The sequence below is a fragment of the Eretmochelys imbricata genome, chromosome 1 (genome assembly GCF_965152235.1).
Source record: "Eretmochelys imbricata isolate rEreImb1 chromosome 1, rEreImb1.hap1, whole genome shotgun sequence".
NCBI lineage: Eukaryota > Metazoa > Chordata > Testudines > Cheloniidae > Eretmochelys > Eretmochelys imbricata.
Window position 1 is genome coordinate 276,359,610 of NC_135572.1, and position 23,011 is coordinate 276,382,620.

The window sequence follows — 23,011 nt, forward strand, 5'->3', positions numbered from 1 at the left end:
TGGTGCGTGTTATGATGTGGGTATCACTCCACTTTGTCCTGTGTGGGTTTTTCATAAAAGGGTGGAATCTGTTGCCATTTAGCCAGAACTTTTTAAAAACACAAAGTTTTTAAAACACACAACCAAACGCCCATAAAAACATATTCCAGAATCCTTTGGAAATATCTGTTTGGAAATTCTTGATCTACAAACAGAGCTAGCCTTGGATTTAGACTCTACAGTCCAGACCCTCAAAGTTATAGAGGCGCCTAAATACCTTTAAGGAGCTGGTGCTACATCCTTGGCACAATCTCAAAAGGTAACTCCTGTGTCAGCAGTTTCCCATCTCCTGTCTAGGAAAAGGTTTGCTTCCAGGGTTGGCTTTTTAGTAGATAAAGTTTGTTAAATACACTAACTTATTTGTGAAGGCGGGGGTCTGGGGGTGGAGGGAGGATTTTTGCCCTTTTCTGATTGGGACGTTGGAATCCAGTCAGGTGCTGTTCTTCAGGCAATAGTGTGGTAAACACAAGGCTGATTCACACCACAGCTGCCTTTAGTGGCGGGACAACCGTAGACAGAGGAGAAGTATGCCAAAGTACACAGTGCATGTCCGAGGGGAATGGCTGGCAGTGCCTTGCCAAATGGGCACTAACACAGTGAGATGGCTGGGGAAGGAAGCTGTGAGACGTTACATGAAAAACAAGCCTGATAATGGGGGCTTTGCCTCAGTGGAAGAAGTGAAATTCTGTGTTCGGAGGTGCAAAGGCCTTGGCTTGCTGGATCATGATGATACTTTGGAGGACACACTAGAGGACAATGAGTTTGTTGAAGTTGGTAAGCAAACCTGCAATGACAAATTATATGGTGATTGCACTTGCATAGGAGACCCAAAGTGTGTATTTTCTGTTTACCTTGAAACTTTATATTTCTGTGATATAGCAAATCTAAGATTTAAGAAAAAATACTAAATTGCAAACTCAGTTTTGAGAAGGCTTTTTAGGTCTTCTGTTGTGTCATGCAGTTGATATGAAGTGGGATATGAAGTGTTTGGCTGTAAGTTTTGGATTTTGGGGTATGGTAACTTCATTTTTACTGTACGTTTGTTAAGACATTTAAATGCATTTGGCTGCAAATTAGAATTCTTGTCACTAATTTTTTTCTAGCTAATGAAGAATTCTCAGTAGCAACAAACTATGGGCAATAAGTTTTCATTTTGTTTCTTTTGTTTTTCCCATTCTTCATTGTAGTTATAGAAGGAGATGTAATGTCTCCGGATTTCATTGCATCTAAGCTAGAAGGAGTTTATTTGTATCCTTTATTGAGCATTGTTTTGGTTAATTTTTACAATTCTTAGATTTGCTAAAGTTGAAAATGCTTAGTACCTTTTCCCCCTTCAAAGGTCTTCCTTCAAAAACTCTAATTAAATGGCAGCTATTTGTGTGGGTTTTGAATGTCCTTTATTTTCCTTTACGTGGCTTCAGATATAGCAAATATCCAGAACCAGAAAAGGTATGGCTCAATAATGATCTTAATAAAATGTGCCCCAATTCCAATAGTTTTTCATGTTAGAAGGTGACGTAGGGTGAAATCCTCTTATCATGGTGGGGGAAATGGCAGTATTCAAAGAAAACCTATTTTCTCTATTTGCCCATGACATAGAGAGGGACCCCACAGAACATTTCAAATGGAATTGCTGTTTGTGACACATACTATTTGTTTTCAGTAGGACTCAGTAAGTTCCTGCAAACATTTACTACCAAGTGTAGTGCTTTCTATTACTGTGGGTAACCTCACGGAAGCTACAGAAGAAGCACTTTGCTCTGCACTGTTTGCAGGATCATCCATGATAACTGCTTAGCTTGTTACCTCTCGTAAAATAACCTGTTCTTTGCTAATGCTTCTCTGAGAGAGTTCTTACTGTATGAATGAGAATGGGGCTGAACTCTGTTGTAACCAAGTTCACTATTAAGCTTTCACTGTATTTATTTAGTTATGATGGTTTAGAAATTGCTGACATATACACGACACTCACTAAAATGCAGTTCTTTTGCGTAGTATATTTATTTAGATGGGAACAGCTTAACAACAGAGGACCTGGTCAATTTAGGAAAGGGGCTCTACAAGATCAAGGTAAAGATTTTGAAAGAATCGAACTCTAAATACATTTTATTTAGTTAGTTTTTAAATAGTAATAGAGGAATGAATATTGACAATATTGTTTTTCTAGCTCACACCTGAAGCTGAAGCTAAAGTCAGACAATCAAGAGAAGTGATTGAAAGAATTGTAAAAGAACAGACTGGTATTTTTTTTTCTTTTCTAACTTAATTTTGTTGTCTGTTTTAGATTAGTTTAGTTAGATTCTCTTCTTTATCTGAAATATCTGTTTCTTTCAGTTGTTTATGGAATCACCACTGGCTTTGGGAAGTTTGCTCGAACTGTTATTCCAACTAGTAAACTCAAGTATGTTGTATCTACTTCCTTCTTTAATTTAGAAAATGTGTATAGAAAGTAGATCCATATTATTTCTATGGTGTACATTTTTAGTCCATTTCTCTTCCTAAAAGGAGAAGGATATTTTTGCTCAGTTTTGTGAAAAAAAATTTCTATTTTTGAACACTGCAAGTTGGTTTTTAAATGACTTTTCTTTCTTTGTAGGGAACTTCAAGTGAACTTAGTTCGGTCACATTCTGCAGGTAGTGGGAAATTGATTTCAAATTTGTTTCTCTTCCACAACTGTTAGAATTAGGGTTTGTAACCTTGAAATTGTTGTCATTGCAGGTGTCGGGAAGCCTTTGATCCCAGAGAGATCTCGCATGCTTTTAGCTCTCAGGATCAATATCTTAGCAAAAGGATACAGTGGGATTTCACTGGAAACTCTCCAGCAAGTTATTGAAGCATTTAATGGTAAAGATATTTAGAAATGAATACAGCTGTTTTATCCTTTGTATTACAACGGTGCCTAGATCACAGGCCCATTGTGCTAGGCACTGCACAAGTACATAGAGTCCCTGTCCCAAGGAGTCTAAGTAGGCAAGATGGGACAAAGGTATACAGCACGCAGAAGATTGGGAACTGAAGCACAGAGAGTTTAGTTGACTTGCCAACATTACCCAGGGAGGCTGTGGCAGAACCAGGAATTGAACCCAGGTCTCCCAAGTCCCAGTCAAGTGTCTTAACTAGAACCCCTACTTTCTTTATTGATTTGTTTTCATTAAGTGTTCATGGTTTTATTAATTCCACGGCAGAATTTGGGGTGGAGGAACAGTGCTGTAGTTTGGGAGGGGAGAAAAAGGCAGCACTTCAGATTACCTTTTGCAATTGTATTACTTTTGTCCCTTTGGGTCATTAGACTATGGTAACACTTCGGCATGAAAATAAACTTCATTGTGTGCATTTAACAGACAATGAAAGCATAATTAAGAATGTTTGCTCAGGGCTGATTACCTGAGAAGACACTAGATTGCCATTTCAAAAGCAGCTGAAGGCTAATAGTGAGTGAAAGCTGTTACTTTATCAGTTATTTGAAAAGTGGCCTATGTGAAATATTACACTTTCTAGGTATTTATACCTCATCTATCACCATAGTGACTGCCTGTCTGCTAAGGGCTTGATTCTCGAACTGCTAGGCTTCTGTTAGGGGTTCAGTTCTGCAACAGTTGCTCTTTGATCTGGCTAACACTCATGTGAGCATCTTTGAGTTCAATGGCACTACTTCCTGGAAAAAAAACGATCACATAGGTGTTTCCAGGCCCATTGGGACACGTTTACTCGTGTGAGTAGCTCCACTGAAATCAATAGGAGGGCTCATAGGAATAATTCGCTCTGAGTAAGACTTGCAGAAATGGGCCCTAACTGAGTAGCTGGCCTGAGGCTGGTTGCTAGTAGGCAGTTAATCATGTTAACAACACCATCAAAACAGTCAGTGCCACTTCTATCATTGCTGGCAGGCTCACAGGGAAGTTAAGGGTGACCTTGGAAACTAGCTACCTTTCATTCCTAGAAATGGTCCCGCCAATGAGAGACGGTGAGAGGAGTTTGCAGTTGTTCTGTCTGTGCTATTATACTCATTCTGCAAATAAACTTCAGTTTAGAGGGTTTTCTTTCAATCCATCATCTATCCTGAGCACAAGATTCAGTGTTTATTTGTTTTTTAATCTGTTTATATGAATGAAAGGTTTTTGCATTGCTGGGGACATGAGGCTAATAGAGGCGCTATGGTTATACACATCAGGGTGAACTTACGAAGGGGGGGGAAGGAATGAGGGGAATGGTTGGTTTCAAATCCAAACTTTTTAAAATTTTGTCTCACAAAAATGAAAACAAAAAAAGAAAAAATCACTTGGGATGAAACATTTCTCATGTCGAATTGAAATGACATTTGACATTTTTTATTTTGCTTTGACATTTCATTTTGAAAATGTCATTTTGATTTGATAGTTTCAAAATGGCTGATTTCAATTTTTTCTTCAATAAACTGATTTGACATTTCCAAAATTTTCGTTTTCAGGTTTTTTTCAGCTGAAAAAAATCTGCCAAATTTGCCCTGAATTTGCACATCATTTCGGTGCCCTGAAAAATGCATTTTTTGATGAATTTACTCTTTACCAAAAAAAATTTCAACCTACTCTACATCCAGTGGCAGCTTGTCACATAAGGGAGCCATGCTGCCTTGGAGAAGGGGGCCTGCAAAGCAGGAAAAACCAGTGCGGTCTTCAGGGTGGCTCTGGCTTCCTGTTGGATTCTGAGGCTTTGCAGTGGTTACTCTTCCTCCCAAATAGGAGAATAATTCCAGGTATCTGTGGCTTCAAAATGGTGGTTCTTCTAACTTAGTTTTCACCTAGAGCTGTGGGTCTGATGTCAGTAGAACCCTTTTTTTTCAGATTGAAAAGTTCAAATATATTTGAATTGAAAAGTTCAAATATATTTTAAACATTGGAGAAGGAGCCAGGAGTGTGACGTAAACCATGTACCACTGGTAATATAATACTCCAGTGTTAGTGGAGTGAATTTACTCGGAGATTTTACGTGCCCAATTTAAGATTCCTTAAAGGGGCCTGATTTTATTTTTTCTTTTCAGAAAGCGTAGTGAAAATCAGATCTCTTCAATTTGTCTTGGGCACCCAAAAGTGGGGTACTGAAAATCACTAATCACTTCTGAAAATTGTGGCCAATGTAATTATAGTGGCTGTGGATCCAGTTGTTGTTGTATTAACAGGCTGGTGTACCTTTGCATTATAAACCCCTATGCCGAGGGTTTATGAAACCCTACTGGAGACAACAGTTTAGGGCTAAAATTTGACATACAAAGTTCTGTCCAGTAAGCAAGTTTTTATCAGCCATTTTTAAACTGTAAGCAATTTTAAAAAAATGTAATTGTTGAATTTCAGGATGATTTTTAATTGAAACTTCTATCCCAGACTGAAGTGACTTCACTGAGAAATGTACAGTAAAACCTCAGAGCTACGAACACCACACACCTCATTTTGAACTGGAAGAACACAATCAGAAAGCAGCAGAGACAAAAAAAAAAAAAAAGAAGCAAATATAGTACAGTGCTGTGTTAAACGTAAACTACTAAAAACAAAAGCAGGGGAAAGCAGCATTTTTCGTCTGCATAGTAAAGTTTCAAAGCTGTTTTAAGTCAATGTTCAGTTGTAAACTTTGGAAAGAACAACCATAATGTTTTGTTCCGTTATGAACATTTCAGAGTTACGAAACTGCCCAATCATTCCTAGCATATGTGTGTATATGGGCTGAAGGAGCCAAAATTTCAGACTTGGTGCATAAGTAGCCACTAAATAAGCATTTCCTGAAGTGTGGGGTGCGCCCTCCAGGACTAGTGGGGAGATGGAGGGCCCAGATGATCTATACATGAGTATGGGTAGGCCTTTTTACAAAATGTAGAAGTGTTGAAAGTGGGGGGTGTGTGATTGCTTTCATTTTCCTGAATGGGGTTCAGTGTCCAAAGGTCTGGGAAATAGTGCTTTAATTTGATCTGAGGAACTTGAGTCTCCAAATATTTAGTAACATCAACAACAACTGCAGTAGCTTAGGGGCTAACTTCAGGGCTGGCCTTGGGGAAAATAGCTCCCTGGCTGAACTTGTATTTTGGCATCTCTGGCCCCTGTTGCCTCCCCAGGTTCCCCATCCACCTCCTCATTGCCCTGGCCCCGCTGCCCCTCTGGGCTCCCCACAACGGGTCAGCAGTCCAAGCGGAGGGGCAGTGACAGGAGGGCACCAAAGGGCTGTGGTGGTGGCAGGGAAGCACGGTGACCTGAGAACAGGGGAGGGAACCAGAGTAGTACACAGTGAGTCTCATTTGTGTGGGGCTGCAGGGGGACAGTGACATGGGGACTCCAGAAGGGCAGATCTCTCCCCACACCCCACTACTGAGCATCCCCAATATTCAAGTGCCCCTTCCCAGTCCCAGGGAAGGTGGGTTATGGGTGAGGGAGGTTAAAATGCAAATGCTCCAGTGCACTGGAGGTAGCTAGGGTGGGTGGTGATGGTGGAAAGTTCACTCCTGAAATATTCCAAATGCCCTGCACTGACACCTCCCTTTGGGATAAGCAAGAAAAAGGGGGAGCCCCTGAGAGCTGGGAGGCTGGGACCTGGAGACACAGTGAGGGAGGCCCCGGGAGCTGGTTGGGCATGGGGTCAGGACCCACCAGACTGACTTGTCTCTTTTCCTTGCAATTTCAGCTCCCTTCCCCTCCCAACCCTGAAGATGCTGGCATCTTCCAGCTCCCATTTCCATTGGGCAGCATCGCTCTCATTCAGGCTGCCCATGGAAGGAGTAATGGCTGGGCTGGGACAGTCCCAGAGGGTGTGGGGGGAGGAGGGCAGGAAGAGCCTGCCAGCTCTCCGAGTATGGAGGCAGGATTAGGAGTTGGGCTGGGAAACCAGGTGGAGTGGTGAGCAGGGGCCCTCTGCTCAGGAGCAGTGAGGCAGGTGCTCCTGCCACGCCAGGCTGCATCCCGCAGGCACCGAGGGGGAGCCAGAGCCCCTTGCCTCTTCACCCCAGCGCCCCCTGACTACAACGCCCTGGGTGGTCAGCCACGTCGCCCACCCCTAACGTCAGCCCTGGCCAAATCTTACTCTACTTGGGGATGAGCAAAGATGCTGTCTCCTGCATCCTCTTCGATAGGGTTTGTGTCCCTCAAAGGCTGAAACTCATCCCAGTTTTGCTGAGGCAGTGCAAATATATGATGCCAAAGTGAAGACCTGTAGTTGGACCTATATTTCCAGTCAGCTGCTCAAAGGCAACAAACTGTTCAGTGGGTTCCATACTTTTAAAGGGTCCTTTTAGGAGTGAGCCCGTTAGATTTTCTTGGTCCTGCCTCAGTGCAGGACTTGGTGACTTCTCGAGGTCCCTTCCAGCCCTACATTTCTATGATTCTATTCTATGCTATGATGAGCTGAGTAGAAGCCATTCTTGTGACACTAAAAATTTAATCCCGTATCAGGTTTGTTTTGTTATGATTTGTTGGCCAAAAACAACTGGTTTCTTTTTAAACTACAGGAGCTAATTTAGGAAAAATTAACAAATGCCACTTTGCAAGGGGGGTGATGCTTCTCCATTTCACTGCTATTCCAGTATGTCACTTCAAGACAACCAGGGCAGATTCACATGCTTGTGTCTCTGTTTCAAGGAGAGGCTGGATGGAGGCTCTAACCAAAGTCTGATTTCTGCTTTCTTCCTAGCATCCTGCCTGCCCTATATACCTGAGAAAGGGACAGTTGGAGCCAGTGGAGACTTAGCCCCTCTTTCTCATCTTGCTTTGGGGTTGATAGGAGAAGGAAAGATGTGGTCCCCAAAGAGTGGCTGGGCTGATGCTAAATATGTAAGATCAATGTGTCTGACTACTAGACTTCTTTGTCTCTCTCCTTCAGTTGGCTCTGGCTAGACTATGTCTATTATGAGAGCAAAGGGAACATTTTTCATCAGAACTGTGTGATGGATTCATAACATTTTATATCCTTTGGATTTTGTGTGTCACTTTCTTGTGATTGAAGTATTTGTTTCTGCACTGCTTTAACAGTTTGTCCTATAGGACCGGTACCATGGTGAAAAATGAGGCATAAGAATAGAAAAAAACAAACACCAGGCATCATGATATTGGGGTTTAGATGCCACCATGTCTGGCATATTAGTAATGCCTAGACAGACACTGTCACCTTGCAGTGAAGCAACATGATGCAAGATCCAACACTGATGAGTGCCAGAATCTGGATGGATGGACAAGATGTCATGTTGTACCAGCTCCAAAGATTTCTAAGTGCACCTTCTGTCCTGCAAACATCAGAACTGGCCCACCAAACCTGAGATGATCCCACAAAACTGAGGATTAATGGTGCGGTTTCAAATGCTAAAAGTAAATGGAGACTTTCAGGGGTTTTTCTCTCCTGAGGAGAGAAGGGTTACTAAGATTTCTGTTATGTATTATAATAGCAAGAAGCAGATGTATAAACTTCAGTAAAGCTGAAAACACATGACATAAATATATAACATTTTCAATAGATTAATTTGGGTTGAAAGGGACCTTTGTGGCATGATTTAGTCTACCCAGCTCTACCATGGCAGAATTGTTTTTTTTTTAAAATGTATTCCATCCCTAATAGATCAGTGTTTGAGCCAGCCATGGATCTCTCGAATGATGGAAAGTCCATAACCCGCCTTGGTAGCTTGTTCCATTCTTTATCTGCCTAGGTACTGACATGACTCCCGTCAACATCGTATCTGAGCACCTCCCAAGTATGTAGCCTCTCAGCATCCCTGTGAGATAGGGAAGTGCAGTTATCTCCATTTTACAGAAGGGAACTGAGGCACAAAGAGATTAAGGACATTAATCTCATTTAATGGTACATTCATTTAAATCAAGCAGTCTGTAGCGGAGTTGGAAATTGAACCCATCCTGCTGATTTCCAGTTATTTGCCCGAACCAAAAGCCATCCTTCCTCCATTCACTACCTGCATTTGCTGTTGGTGGAAAAGTCTTCTGCATCTCCTCTGGGGGCTGGAGCGTCTCTTTCCTGCCACTGTTCTTCCTGCTTCTCCCAGTCATCACTGCCTCAGCAGGTCTCTCTTTCAGATTTACCATCTGTCCAGCCGAGGAGGACTGGATACGATTCTAGTCAGAATCAAAGCACTATTTCTCCTTCATTTGCCATAAGAATCTCTGCTTCGTGGTGTGGAATAATACCACCACTCCTTAATGGGCTGCGACTGCGCCACCTCTCAAGCACTCCCAGACTGTGCTGACCCTGAGGAATGACAGCACTGGACTTGAAGCCTGGGTGTGTCATGTGACAGGACAGAGCATGCATTAGTTCAGGTAGCCAGGTCAAAAGAGGGTTCTCAATGTTAGTGCATAAAAAGCGTTTTTTCCCTCCCTTAACTGTGGAATATTCCAAAATGTTTATTAGCAAAAGATAAAAAAGAGGGTTGTATGCAATCAGCGAAGTCGTCCCATCAATATATTGAAAGACATTTTTCACTAATGCCCTGTTCAATAAACTGCTTTACAGGTGCTGCAAGCCCATGGCCTGAAGCCGATAACCTTGAAACCAAAGGAGGTAATGAAAACCAAGCCTCGCCAATCGGCTTTATGCATATGTTGCCTGTATTTTAAGAGTGAGATGAATTAATGATTATTTTAAATCCAGTTCCAGAAGGTTTTTAGACATCTATTTCAGGGAACCCATTAGAGACTCTTCAGTAAAGGGTATGTCAGCGTTTCCATTTCACCTCCCATTTATGTGTGATTTAGTTCAACCGCAATAATTTATAGAAGCTCTGTGTACAAAGCTTCAGACCAGGGTAAAACTTAGGTCCAGTCTACATATAAAAGTTCCTCTGGAACTGCCATTCATCCACACACGCACTTTTTACCGTCAGGGGTTTCCTGGACATCCAACAGTGGAAATTACCCCAATTCCTATCTAAAGTAAGTCTGCATCAGTGGAAATTAAATTGGTATAGTGCCTGTGTAGACGCATCCCACTTCCATGGCAACTAAACCAGTGCAAATAATCCTCCTCCTGCTGTTGCGTGCTGCGCTAATTACTGCAGAACTGACCTGTCTGCTCTCTGTTCTACATTTCAGTGCTCAGGGCTCATCTCAGCTGGCTGTCACCAGAAGTAGTGTGTTCAGACAAGCCCTTATTTTATGAGATGGGTTTTGTTTAAGAATGTAAAACCTTTAGTAATTCAGATGGCTTTTATCCTGCATTGTGGGGACCAGAAGGCTTTTTGTGTTGGTAGTTTAGAGAAAGAAACACATTTTATAACTTAAACATATTTTGTGATATTTAATAAGCAGTAACTAGCATTAGCATGGCATAAATGTTTGTTTATGTAAGCATATTCATCAATTTATTAAACAAAAACCCAGGCTGATGAAATCTTACCCACATAAACTGACATGCACATTCTTAGTATGTCAGATATTCCAGTGCTCTTGATCCCACTGATGGTGGACCATAGTAATTGTCATACCTACAGTACATGCAGCAAGATGCCTGATCCAAAGCCTACTGAAGCCAATGGGAAGACTGCCGTGGCTTCAGTGAGCTTTAGAACAGGCCCAAGGTGAGTTAAAACAGAATCTCCCCCTTAAGTCTAACGGCAAGTCTCCCACTGACATAGCACCAGTGTGGACAGAGTGAAACTTGTGCCGCTCGGACGGGAGAAGGGGGCTTTTTTACATCTCTGAGCAACATACATTAGATTGACTTAAGTGGTAGCATAGACCTGCCCTGAGTTTCCTTGCTTTGGTGGGTTTTTTCCACACCTCATCTTCTTCATGTCTAGAGCTGAATTAACGAGGAGTCCGATGGCACCTAAAAGACCTAACAGATTTATTAGGGCGTAAGCTTTCGTGGGTAAAAAACCCACTTTTTCAGATGCGGATACAGACTCACACAGCTAGCCATCTGATACTTAGAGCTGAATTGATTATTTTGTCAAAAAATCAGGAGAAGGGTTACTCTTACAAAGAAAAAGAAATTCTGCCATATTACATGAGGTTTATTTCCTGTTACTTCAAACGTTTTTTCAGGGTACAGGATCAGCTTTCTAAGGTACATATAGTGACCAACAGTTAAAAGTAAATTTTTGCTTTAGAGCAATGAAGTCACATCACCATACTGTTTTATTGTAGGAAAAGTACCTCCACTTTTACTGCAGTACTGTAAACGTTTAGTGTTCGCCACTGCATAATATAGTTTTCCTAGGACAGAGGGGACAAAGGGAAGTGTTTGTCATGCCCTTTCTGAGATCTCGAAGTGGATTGTTGCCAGTGATTTCTCCTGTAGTCCTAGTACATACACAACTCCCATTTACTTTAGACAGAGTCTTCTGCATGTTGGGATGACAGGAAGAGTCCCCAGGGCCTTAGCTGTATATCTGGCTTGCTAGGTTTCATCAAACCTATACCAGGAGCCCACTGAGCTGATCAGCGATCATGGCCAGATGGCTATAACTAGCTTGCTAGTGAAACTAGCTATTGGGAAACAACTCCTAGTGAGGAGACATGGGGATGTAACAGATTCAAAGTAGCTGGTGGCTTGTCTGTATCAAAAAATAACCAAATAGCTGAGAACATAGCATCTCTAGCCCTTTTTATGATTCATTTAATGACGATCCAGGAAGCTTAGAAAAGGCCTTTCTTTGACTGACACGTGTAATTATGAAAATTACAATGGCTGTGGCATGTGTAAGGCTGCAACAGATTCATTGAAAATAAACACCTGCGATCTCTCTGAAGGGTCTGGCTCTTATCAATGGAACCCAAATGATCTCCTCGCTGGGATGTGAAGCAGTGGAACGAGCCAGCGCTATTGCTAGGCAAGCGGACATAGTTGCTGCACTGACACTTGAAGTCCTGAAGGGTACAACTAGAGCCTTTGACACTGGTTGGTACTGAATTTTCTGTGTGCACTTTCTCTTAGCTTTTGGAGAGGGCAAAGCAAAAGTGTAACGCTCTTTCATTTGTTTTAACAGATATTCATGCAGTGCGTGCCCATCGGGGGCAGATTGAAGTGGCATTCCGATTTAGGTCACTTTTAGACTCTGACCATCATCCATCAGAAATAGCAGGTGAAACGTCTTTGCTTCCTGCCATGCAAGTCACCTATTTGATTTCCAGGACAGACAGGGAATTAAAACAGTGACGTATGGCCTTTTCTATAAGAATCTTTCTTTTGTTTTGCAGAGAGTCACAGATTTTGTGACAGAGTTCAGGATGCATATACGCTGCGCTGTTGCCCTCAGGTAAAATGAATTTCCCACTCCCTCATACAGGGATAGGCTAGTGGCAGTGAAATCCCAATCCTAGTGTAATGTCAGTTAAATGTTGGTTGTCTCCTTTAAAATAATGCAATTACATTATTTCCCACTCAGCTCAAATAGGGCTTAATTGAGACATAAGTAGTTCCTGGACCTTGTACACAGGAATGATTTTTAACTCTCGATAAACTCAATCCATATTAACGCAAGCAAAACTATTGAAATTGGTGGGAGCTTTGCCTATGTAAAAACTAAAGAGCTGGGGTTTCCCAAGTTTACTTATAATTCCTTAACAATTCCTAATGTACATTGACAAATTAGCTAAGCTTTGAGTACTTTCTTGTACATGTGGCTGAGGGACAAGGGGATGCCAACCCAAACACACAAAGAATTATACATTTATGTTGTCATCATCATATTATAATGTCATAATAATAGTAAGTCAAATCTTTAATAAGTACAGTATATCTAGCATTCCACAATAGCAATTTCCCTGGTTATCACATCGAATCAAAATCTGTATCCCTGTGAGTGAGTGCCAAGTCTGGGAGTGGGGGCAAGGCAGAAGTGTGCTCTCAGAAAGTAGAATTGGCTGGATCTATATCTTGAGGATGAACTACAAATAGACATGACCTGTGGCTAATTGCTATTGTTTCTTTTAGGTCCACGGCGTGGCAAATGACACAATAGCTTTTGTAAAGGACATAATCATGACTGAAATTAACAGTGCAACAGACAATCCTGTATCTTTCTGATGATTCAGTTTCTCTGTAAAATTTTGGTTGGTTACTTTTTCCCTTCTAAATGATTATTAGTTAATGAAGCAGAAATTATGGCCCTGATCCATCAAATCACTTACGTATGTGCTTAGTCAGTGGACTGCTCTTGCTTAAAGTTAAGCACACATTTAAGTGCTTTGCTGGATCAAGGCCTACATGGTTATAAGGGCAGCTGGGAACTTTGGCCACCAATTGGCCTTGAAGGTTGACGGTGACTTGTCAGTTGACACAAGGTTGGCAAAACTTGCATTCTAGAATGCACTTTGAGTTCTACAGAGGGTAACTACAAGAGCTATGCAACACTTTTAAGAGCTGTATGAGCTCATTTTGGGAAGCTCTGTGCATACGCCTTGTATTGGTGCTCTGAACAAGGGTGAATTCCACTTTTTAAGAATAAAGGTATGTACAAAAGATGCTCCTCTGTGTTAGCTGATAGCAGTGATGAGTGCCCATCTTGCTCACTATATATAAAATTTCACCTCCACTGGTGAGAGCATCACCGGCAATTGAAAATTACACTAGAAACTGTGCTCAAGTGTGGCTTTGCATTCCTTATAACCTTCACCTGCTGACCGTCCAGCCTATTTAATAAAATACACTATTCAGCTGTATCTGTATGGTGGGAGAACAGGGCATTGTTTTACATTTTTTCTTACAACTGCACATGCAGAAGTGTGAGCAACACTATATATGCATATGGATTTGCACATCAATTCTTCTTCCTTTCAGATAGGATATTCAGAGATGTGTGGTACTTCAGTAATTCTTCATTCATGTTCACACCTTAACTTGTCTTTAAAGATGGTTTTTGCTGAAAGGGGAGAGACCATTTCTGGAGGAAATTTTCATGGTGAATACCCTGCAAAGGTAATGAAGCATTTGGAGAAATATTAGCTTATTTTCTGACATTTTTTTAAAAAATCAGCTGATTCCATCAAGAGCTTCTCTTGTAGGCTCTGGACTACCTGTCAATTGGTGTCCATGAACTTGCTGCAATTAGTGAAAGAAGGATTGAGAGACTATGCAACCCATCTCTCAGTGAGCTGCCTGCATTTCTAGTCACCGAAGGCGGTCTGAACTCTGGTTTCATGATTGCGCACTGCACAGCAGCGGCCCTGGGTGAGTACACAAAGGCCGAAGCAAGAACGGCAAGAGAACAAAATTAGAAAGATCAACCTACATTAGCATTGTGGTAGTTTGATACTACTGATAAAAGAACCCCCAAAAAACAGCTCTCAGCTCCAACTGTAAATTCTCCTTTTCTCCCCATGTCCAGCTGAGCTATCTGATATAGTTGCAGTTCGTTAGACTCAGAGGCCCTGAACCTGTAAAGATTTATGTTATGTGTTTAGCTCTAAGCCTGCGAACAGTCAAGCTAGGGTTGCCAACAGTCCCTTATTATAAGGGATGTCCCTTATTTTTTCCTCTCTGTCCAACAAGATCAGGCATTGCTGAATGCTGCAAAAAGCAGCAAGAAATCCCCCTGGTGAATGTAGGTGAGTAGTGTTCATTTATTTATTAATGATAATATTGGGAGTGAGGTGGGGCAGGAGCGCTAAGAAAACAATCCCTTATTTTTTTAATACAATGTTGGCAACAGTAGGATTACTCAAGTGCTTAAATCTTCGTAGGTTTGGAGTCTGAGTTTTGGAAGGGTTAAGTGCCGCAGCCCTACTTGAAATCAGTGGGAGCTACAAGTACCTAGCACCTCTGAAAATCAGGCCCTAATAGCACAACAAAGCTAAAAAGCAAATTGTTTATGTACAAACAATTGTATTTTTGATTCTACACAAAACATATCTCTGTCTGTAGCCCTCCCTTCTGGGGCACCCCGATCCCCAAGGGTGGTGTGGAGCCCCTTAAACTTTCCTTCTCAGGGACACAGCAATAGATGCTGGGTGCTTAGCGCACAGTGTCTCCAGCTAGTGGTTGGATGCATAAACCAATAACAAGCCCGAGCCCCAGGCTATCACAATGCACAGGTACAGTAAGTCAAACCCAACACACAGTCATTTTATTCACAGAAGGGATGGGGGTAAATTAAAAGAGGTAAAGAGAACAAGCAAAGGAATCAAGGCTGTTAAATAAATGATGCCTCAACCAATCCCACAACAATGATTCTGGTGCAGGGGAGGCCTACGGGCTGAGCTGGCTTTCATTTCTCAGGGGTGCAGCAGAATCTCAGGACCCATCTGTGTTGTGGAGCTGGGGGCTCCAGGGCAGGCTCACTCCTTCTCAGGGGGAGAATCAAAATGGCTGCCTGTCTCCCCTTCTGCTTCACAGAGCAAATCTGAGGCTGTTTCTCCTCCTCCGCCCTTCTTCTCCTCCTCCAGCCTGACTCCCTGCAGCCAACTCTCCCCCTGGTCACAGGTCCCTGCCAAGCTCAGCTCACATGACCCCACCCATGTGCAAGCTTTCCCAGGGTCTGCTCTTGGTATCTCAGGCATGTCTGTCAGACTCTGGCCCATCCTCCACAGGCTGACTTTCCCTCCGTCCCCACCCAGGACAGGCAGTCTCCACTGGAGTTCCAGGCTCTGAGTCTGTGCTGTGCTATGTGGGAGCTGCTGGGAGCTGTTTCTCTGAAGTCCCTAGCCTAGCAAGGGGGCTACACTCTCCCCTGTCTACAGACTTTGATGGCCTCATCAAGTTTAAAACAATCCACATGCAAACATACAAAATACAGAAAATACTCTCCTTGGCTATGTAATCTCAGACCTACATAACCCCTGATTCATACAGAGGTGCATACATGAGACTGGGATTTCTGGGACATACCGAGTGTTACACGCCCTATGCCCTGTCCCAGAGGTCATAACAACAAAGCCGCCTTGGGTGCTATCCATTTATGTACCATATCCGTAGGGACTCTCAATGAATCACAGGATAACTTTATGGTGGGTTTAACCTGTCTAGGCTCATCGTGTCGTGTTCTCCATCTTCAAAGCCAGAGTCATTGATTTCTTCTTGACCATGAATGGCCTGGACATTCTCTTCTCCACTGTAGGGTGACCCTATGGGGAGATCAGGCATGACATCATGAACTGGTGAGGCATACCATGGTTCTGGGGTATTTAACCTGATTGGCTCACACTAGAGTGCAAACAATCTGTTCAGACAGCTTGGGCTCAGGCACTTTAAAAGTAAATTGCTGGTGTTGATACCCAGTGTTGTCCTCTCCCTCTAAGCCAGAAAGAGCTACTGTGTAAGGTAATTGTGGTCTTCTGACCTCTCAGGAATAGCTGAAGGTTTGTAAAGGAGTAATACTATGAGGCCATTGCTGACCACTTGTCTGTCGAATGGTGTATGTTGGTGGTGAGGCAGTTCTGACAGGCCTCCTCACCACTTGTCCTGTTGGAAGGATGTGATTCCTGTGCAGGGCGTTGGAGGGGCCCACACCTTTTACTATCTTGAGTCAATTGACTGGCAGGCCTGGCACTTTGTGTAGGGCTCAGCTTTCCACCCATCTTCAGTATTGTGTGTCCCAAGAATGCCCAGGGTCCTGATGAGAACTGACTTCTATGTGCAATTCCTGGTCTCTGACCCTTTGTTTTGTAAAGCTTTGTTACTTTGATTGTTCTGTGTAGCATTAGTGGCTGTGCTGGGCAGTTTAGAATTGTTTTCCCAGATGGGTAGTATATTGAAGGTGTGTTTCAGGTTGGATTCTATCTACAGAAATGCTGAAACAAAGATCCGCAGGCAGTCAAACTTCTCGACCAAATATGAGAAAGTAAGATGAGTGTCCAGTGTTACAACTGGAGGCGTGTATCAGATGAGAGACTGCTGATTCCAGCTCTGTTTCTGATGAGACTCTCGCGTGCCTAACAGTGCGGGAGAGGAGGCCTTAACAGACTCAGCTGGCTTTCAGTCCTCCTTGGTGCAGCCTCATCTTGGACCTCAGACTCTCTGATTTGGAGCTAGGGATACTGGGTATCAGACCTTCTGAATGGGAGAGGCAAAATGGTTGTCGCCCCTTGTACTGCACAGAGTAACTCTGAGACTGCTTCTCTTCCAAGTCCTCCATCCTGATTCCCTGGTCACAGGTCAGGCTCCGCTCACATGCCCCAGCCATGTGAAGGCTCTCTGGAGTCTGCCATTGGTAGTCCCATCCCAGGCATGCTGATCAGTATATGGCCAATTTTCCATGAGCTGTGTGCGTCCCCCAAGCACAGGCAAGGGAGACAGCTGCTTTTTCAGTCTGATTCTGGGTTGTTTTATATGGGAGCTGCTTCTCTGTGGCAAGAGGGCTACAAGTGAATTTTATTTAGTCAGATTCACAGTGAAAGATCTAGGTCCAGATGAAGTTAGAATACTGTGAATAAGTGCTTCATTACCCCCCTGCTAGAGTAAGACTGCATTTTACAGACAGTCCTCCAAATAACTTCCTGCAATCCTTACTCTGACAAAACTCCATTACTTTCAAGGGAAGTTTTGCAAGGTCTGCAGATGTTGATTGTTGCATTGGTTCGCGGTCTCTAGGCCTCTCCTCTTAACACCACATTTTGGACAGTATTTATCATGAAAATAAAATTGGGCAAGCCAATCCCTTTTGAGATGTAAAATACCAATGGCCTTAAATAAAGCAATGGCAAGACTCCTTCCCGGCTTTGTACTTTCACTATGAAGCCCACTTTCTGGCTCTTCGGGGCTTTTTTCTTCCTCTGCTTTTATTGCTGTTGGAAGCTCTGTTAGAGCTAGAAGCAGCCAGACCACACATGGCATAAAAGCATTTAAGGTTAGGGGAAGGAGTTGTTCTTGAGTTAGAAACTTGTACAAGAAGATAAAAAGGTCCAAGGGCCACTGTAGAATATAGGACTGGAAAGGTCAAAACTGGGAAATGGAATTCTTTTGAGTATTAAAACATAGATATATGTAGTCCACATTTGAACCAGATATTTCGGTCTGGCCCTGCCAGGCTTGATGCTGGGGAAAGGGAAAGCAATTTTTACACTCCCTAGATCATGGGACCAGCTGGGGGCTGGTCTGACATAAGTTAAGGCATCCTCGGGGCTGCTTTAAGACTCCATTCCAGCAGCTCTGGATTTCAGGGGTGTTGGAATTGCCCAGACATACTGTCTTTCTCTTGGGAATGTTCTATGCTGGGGGAGCCCTCAGGAGGATGCCAAGAGCAGAGGAGGATATAGTGGGGGGGTTTTGCAGCTACTTTGCACCACCAGAGCTGGGCTGTTGAAGGGACCCTTGGTTTATTTTAAACAAGATCTTTTCTCTGGACATAATATTTACCTTTATATATTTGGGTTAATATCAGCATTGGTTGATCAATGTACAACATTACTGTCTTCAGAGGCAAAATGGCTTGAATGTTAGATGTTGCAGATGGCTCGGTCAAGCCATACCATGGGCATGCACTTACCATGGATGGGTCTGGATCCTTCATTGCAGCATTTTAGACTCAGCCATTGTTTCTAGCTCCTGTTTGTCCATACAGTACACCGTTTATTCACACTGGACTTTTGCAGTTTCTGAGAATAAAGCCTTGTGCCACCCCTCTTCTGTGGATTCTCTCTCAACCAGTGCTGCTACAGAGGACCATGTGTCCATGGGCGGATGGGCTGCACGAAAAGCACTGAAAGTTATTGAACATGTTGAACAAGGTAAAATTAAGACACTGATTTTTAGACAGATCTACTGTATTGTAGCTAAGTTAAAACTAAATGCCTTTCTTCTACGTAAAAAGAAAAGGAGCACTTGTGGCACCTTAGAGACTAACAAATTTATTTGAGCATAAGCTTTCGTGAGCTACAGCTCACATCCGATGAAGTGAGCTGTAGCTCACGAAAGCTTATGCTCAAATAAATTTGTTAGTCTCTAAGGTGCCACAAGTACTCCTGTTCTTTTTGCAGATACAGACTAACACGGCTGCTTCTCTGAAACCTTTCTTCTACGTGGCATCATTTTTTTTAAAATGGACCCTTCAGTCATTTTAAAGAAGTCTTTTAAGATACTGTCTTAAGTAGTTACTTTAATTTCTTTCTAGCAGAAATATTATTGAGATGAATGTAGATTAGTGTGTTCCACTGAAACAAAACCACTTATCAAAGAGACACTAAGCGAAAATTCTTCCATTGTCTCAAAAGATTAAAGTTGTAACTTTGAAAAAATACTAATTTCAGCTGCTGCTGGAAGAACACAACAATACATACCATGAAAACCAGTATGTACAATTTTCTCTTACATGGGTTGATACGTGAAGTGCTTTGAAGCTCTAGAGATCTCTAAAAATACTAAGTATTATCGTTTTGCACATTCAGCAAAGTGAACATGTACCTGGAGAAAACAATGTGTCTTAGATAACGTCTTCCTTAGGAGAATTTGGCCCTTGTGTAAGTGAGAGATAAATGCCATTAGACAGGTAGATACTGTGCAAGCTTTTCCAATACATATGTGTCAAGATCTTTTAGTTCTACCAGAGTTCTCATACTAACAAGAAGTGGGCCTGAACCAAACTCCATCTCTGGACACCCCAGCGCACCTGGGAGTTTCAAAACTGGATGTGAATTCTACAGTTTAGGCCCATCGCTACATCTAATTTAGTTCTGGGGAGGGCTGTGATTTAGGATGTCTCTGTTTTGGGGTGTACCTTGGAAGGGATTTTCATGCGTGCTGAGCAGCCCGCTTGCCAGTTGAAGACAACAGGCCTTCTGAGCGCTTAGCGCCTTGAAAGGTCAGGCTCAGCATGTCTGGACATCCAAAATCAGAGACTGTTTTTAAGTATCAGCCGGAACCTCCATCTGTTTCCCCATCTATTAAATGGGTCTTCTGTTTATCTGCTTCAATTAAACTTTTCATAGCACTTTGAAGTTGTGAGGTACTAAGTAACAGTAACAAACTCCTTTTAGAGGTTTTTCAAATGTAAACGTACAATGAGTTCTACATCCTAAAACCCGCTATCCAGCCTTTCACTGTTTGGTTTCCTAGTGTTGGCCATTGAACTTCTTGCAGCCTGCCAGGGCATTGAGTTCCTACGCCCCCTGAGAACAACCACCCCATTGGAGAAAGTCTATGACCTTGTGCGCTCTGTTGTAAGGTAAAATCAAATAACCTTTTCCCAAAAGTTACAGCTTTGAAGACCTGCTAACTACGGTGTTGGTTAATGTTTGGCTAATGTTCTCAATTTGTCTCCTTTCAGGCCTTGGCTAAAGGATCGCTTCATGGCCCCAGACATTGAGGCAGCTCACAGGCTGCTTGTGGAGCAGAAGGCAGGTGTTGACACTGGCATTTGTTCAGTAACTCATTCCTTATGAAGGGATCTGCAGTTCTTCTTTCAAAACAGCCCTTGATGCTTCAAGGGAAAAAGAGCTCTTCCTCTCGCATGCATGATTTAATTACCACCTTCTCTGAAGGAAGATGTGTGAAGATTTTAGTTTGTCATAGTCTTTTAAAGGGACGCTTTTAGTTTAAAAATAATATATTTTAAATGAGTCCCCCCATTGTGTTATTGATAAATGGCTTAGATTATTGAAACTGACAGGACTTGACAAATATCAGCCCAGTCCTGCAATGAGCAGGACTCCTGCATCCACATGGAGCCCCATTAAAGTCAAAAAAAAAAGGAGTACTTGTGGCACCTTAGAGACTAACCAACTGGCAGTTTCCACGGTATGCATCCGATGAAGTGAGCTGTAGCTCACGAAAGCTCATGCTCAAATAAATTGGTTAGTCTCTAAGGTGCCACAAGTACTCCTTTTCTTTTTGCGAATACAGACTAACACGGCTGCTACTCTGAAACCTGCCATTAAAGTCAGTACTTGCTGAGTACTATCCATGGGGAGCTCATTGCAGGACAGGGGCCAGGGAGTAGGAGGACAGTCCATATCCCAAAAAGCTTGTTACCCAATTCAAGACCAAATACAACAGAGGACCTGGCAAACCATAGGAGCACAAGGATGAGAGAGCAGCAATGAGGATGTGCATTAACACAGCCCTATTGTGTGCTCGGCTAGAGGGTTTGGAACCCACTTCGTTTTTTTACAGTTGTAAAATGTAACTAACAGAAGAATGAGCGAGAGAGAGATGAGGTCCCTACTGACCTATCAAACTATTTGCAGCCATATGGTCCCTAATAGACCACCTGTCTTACAACCCTGCTAGGGGGAACAACAAAGGAGAAAAAGGAAAACTTTCCAACCTTTAGGTTCCTTAGTAAATCTGAGCCCCAATGTCCAGTCAAATCTGCCACTCCTTGCCAGTGCTGCCAATCACTGACCTTTCTTGGCCATGCCAGTCTTCCATTCCATGCTACCCTGGCACCTGCATGACAAGATGCTTTCTATAAGACACCAGGGACCCATCCCTAGCAGCTCCTATCCCTCCCTAGGTCATCATCTGGGTAGTAGGAGATGCAATGTCTCCTCCCACCCGAGAAAACTCACCTTGCATCAGTCAGGACAGTAGCCATATCCCATTCCCTTGCAACTGCACCTAGATACCCCTTTACCCAGCAAAACTGTAACTTCCCAACAGATTCTTACGCTCAGTAGCAGTTTTGAGTAGCAGTGTCGCTCTTCAGCTACCAGCTCTGACCCTATGTCTATTTCAGATGGCCACATGCAATTTATTTCTGAATATCTATTAGATTCAGTTAGTTATGCCCTGCTACTGTCTGCACAGGGTGCTCTACTCTTGTGCATTGACATATGACTCAGTTTGAACATAAAATCTTTCAGCCTTCACGTCTGACTCTGCCGTTGCTCTTTCTGTCCTGTAGGTTTGGGAAGTAGCTGAACCTTACATTGAAAAATATAGACGGGAGCATATTCCTGAATCAAGACCTGTTTCACCCACAGCCTTTTCTCTGGATTCGTTGAGAATGAATAAATGTGTTGGGACTGATCACAGTGATCAGGAAGAACTTTAATGTGCTATGAAGTCTGGTACATAGAAAATCCTTTTTCAGTGCTTTGTTTGATGGAGATTGTTTTATTATGATACAACATGGTTTCTTTCTGGAATATAAAGGAAGCGTGTGTAGGTAGTTGTCTCACCTGTAAAAAGATCCTGTTGGATTGTAGAGTGGATTAGATTGAATTTGCTGATGGTCTAATTTAAACAATGGTCTAAATACAACCGTATTGGTACAACTCCATTGACTTCAGTGGACTTGCACCCGCTAATGCTGGCCCTGAATTTGGCCAAATGAGATCAAACATGAAATAATCAGTTACAAGAGAAATGCATCAAATCATACAGTCCTTAATCAGGCAAAACTTCCACTGAAGCCAATGGGAGTTTAGCCTAAGAACTGCTTGATTTGGCCTAATATCTTTATTTACTAAAAATATGTGGAATGGACACTTTACATAGTACAGAGTTTACTAACTGCAATGGCAGAATATTACTGGGGTTACCTTTTCCTTACTGATTTAAAAATCAAACCGTGATATTCCTATAAAAAGTAAATTCTTCATGTGAATAAACCTGGCTATTTATGCATATGTAATCCACCCACTCAGCAGGTGGTGAAATAATTTTGCATTAATGTCAGTTGGAGGGGACTGTGTTGCTAAAATCTACCCCCCTGAAAATTAAAGAGGGTACTTAAAGCTATTAATTGGATTGTATTTTTGATTCTGTTTCTATTTAAACATTGTTTTCACGTTGTGCCATCCTTTGGGTATGGATATGGCTTTTTATGTATCTCTAACTTTGTCAATGTTAGTATAACTGAGGATTGGAGCACATCAAGCTAGATTTCATTCTCCTGTCTCTCTTGAGTTAGACCTTTTTGACACGCTGCATTCCAACAGTAGCAAAATTGTCTGATACTTTTATCCCTATCTGTTTTACGTGCACCTCAAACACTGTGCAGATCAAGTGTGAGTTAAACAGTCCTGTGTCATGAGAGAGCATTTTATAGCAGCTTCTTCACAAATCAGAAAAGCTGTATGAACACTAATATAGCAGGGGTGCTGGAAGTAGGGGTGCAGCAGCACCCCCTGGCTTGAA

The 23,011-nt window shown here is 42.5% G+C and overlaps 1 protein-coding gene across 1 annotated transcript; it reads left to right on the forward strand.

The window, feature by feature from the left end:
• Positions 1 to 566: 566 nt before the first annotated feature.
• Positions 567 to 21,923, forward strand: HAL (histidine ammonia-lyase). Its single transcript, XM_077836419.1, has 20 exons — positions 567 to 813; positions 1,227 to 1,287; positions 1,461 to 1,488; positions 2,035 to 2,109; positions 2,207 to 2,279; positions 2,374 to 2,440; positions 2,636 to 2,673; positions 2,759 to 2,884; positions 7,685 to 7,824; positions 9,509 to 9,556; positions 11,749 to 11,896; positions 11,985 to 12,080; positions 12,196 to 12,254; positions 12,932 to 13,012; positions 13,850 to 13,915; positions 14,002 to 14,167; positions 18,526 to 18,660; positions 19,985 to 20,093; positions 20,196 to 20,265; positions 21,774 to 21,923. Exons 1-20 carry the CDS (start codon positions 567 to 569, stop codon positions 21,921 to 21,923), a joined length of 1,983 nt encoding a protein of 660 aa, XP_077692545.1.
• Positions 21,924 to 23,011: the final 1,088 nt, after the last annotated feature.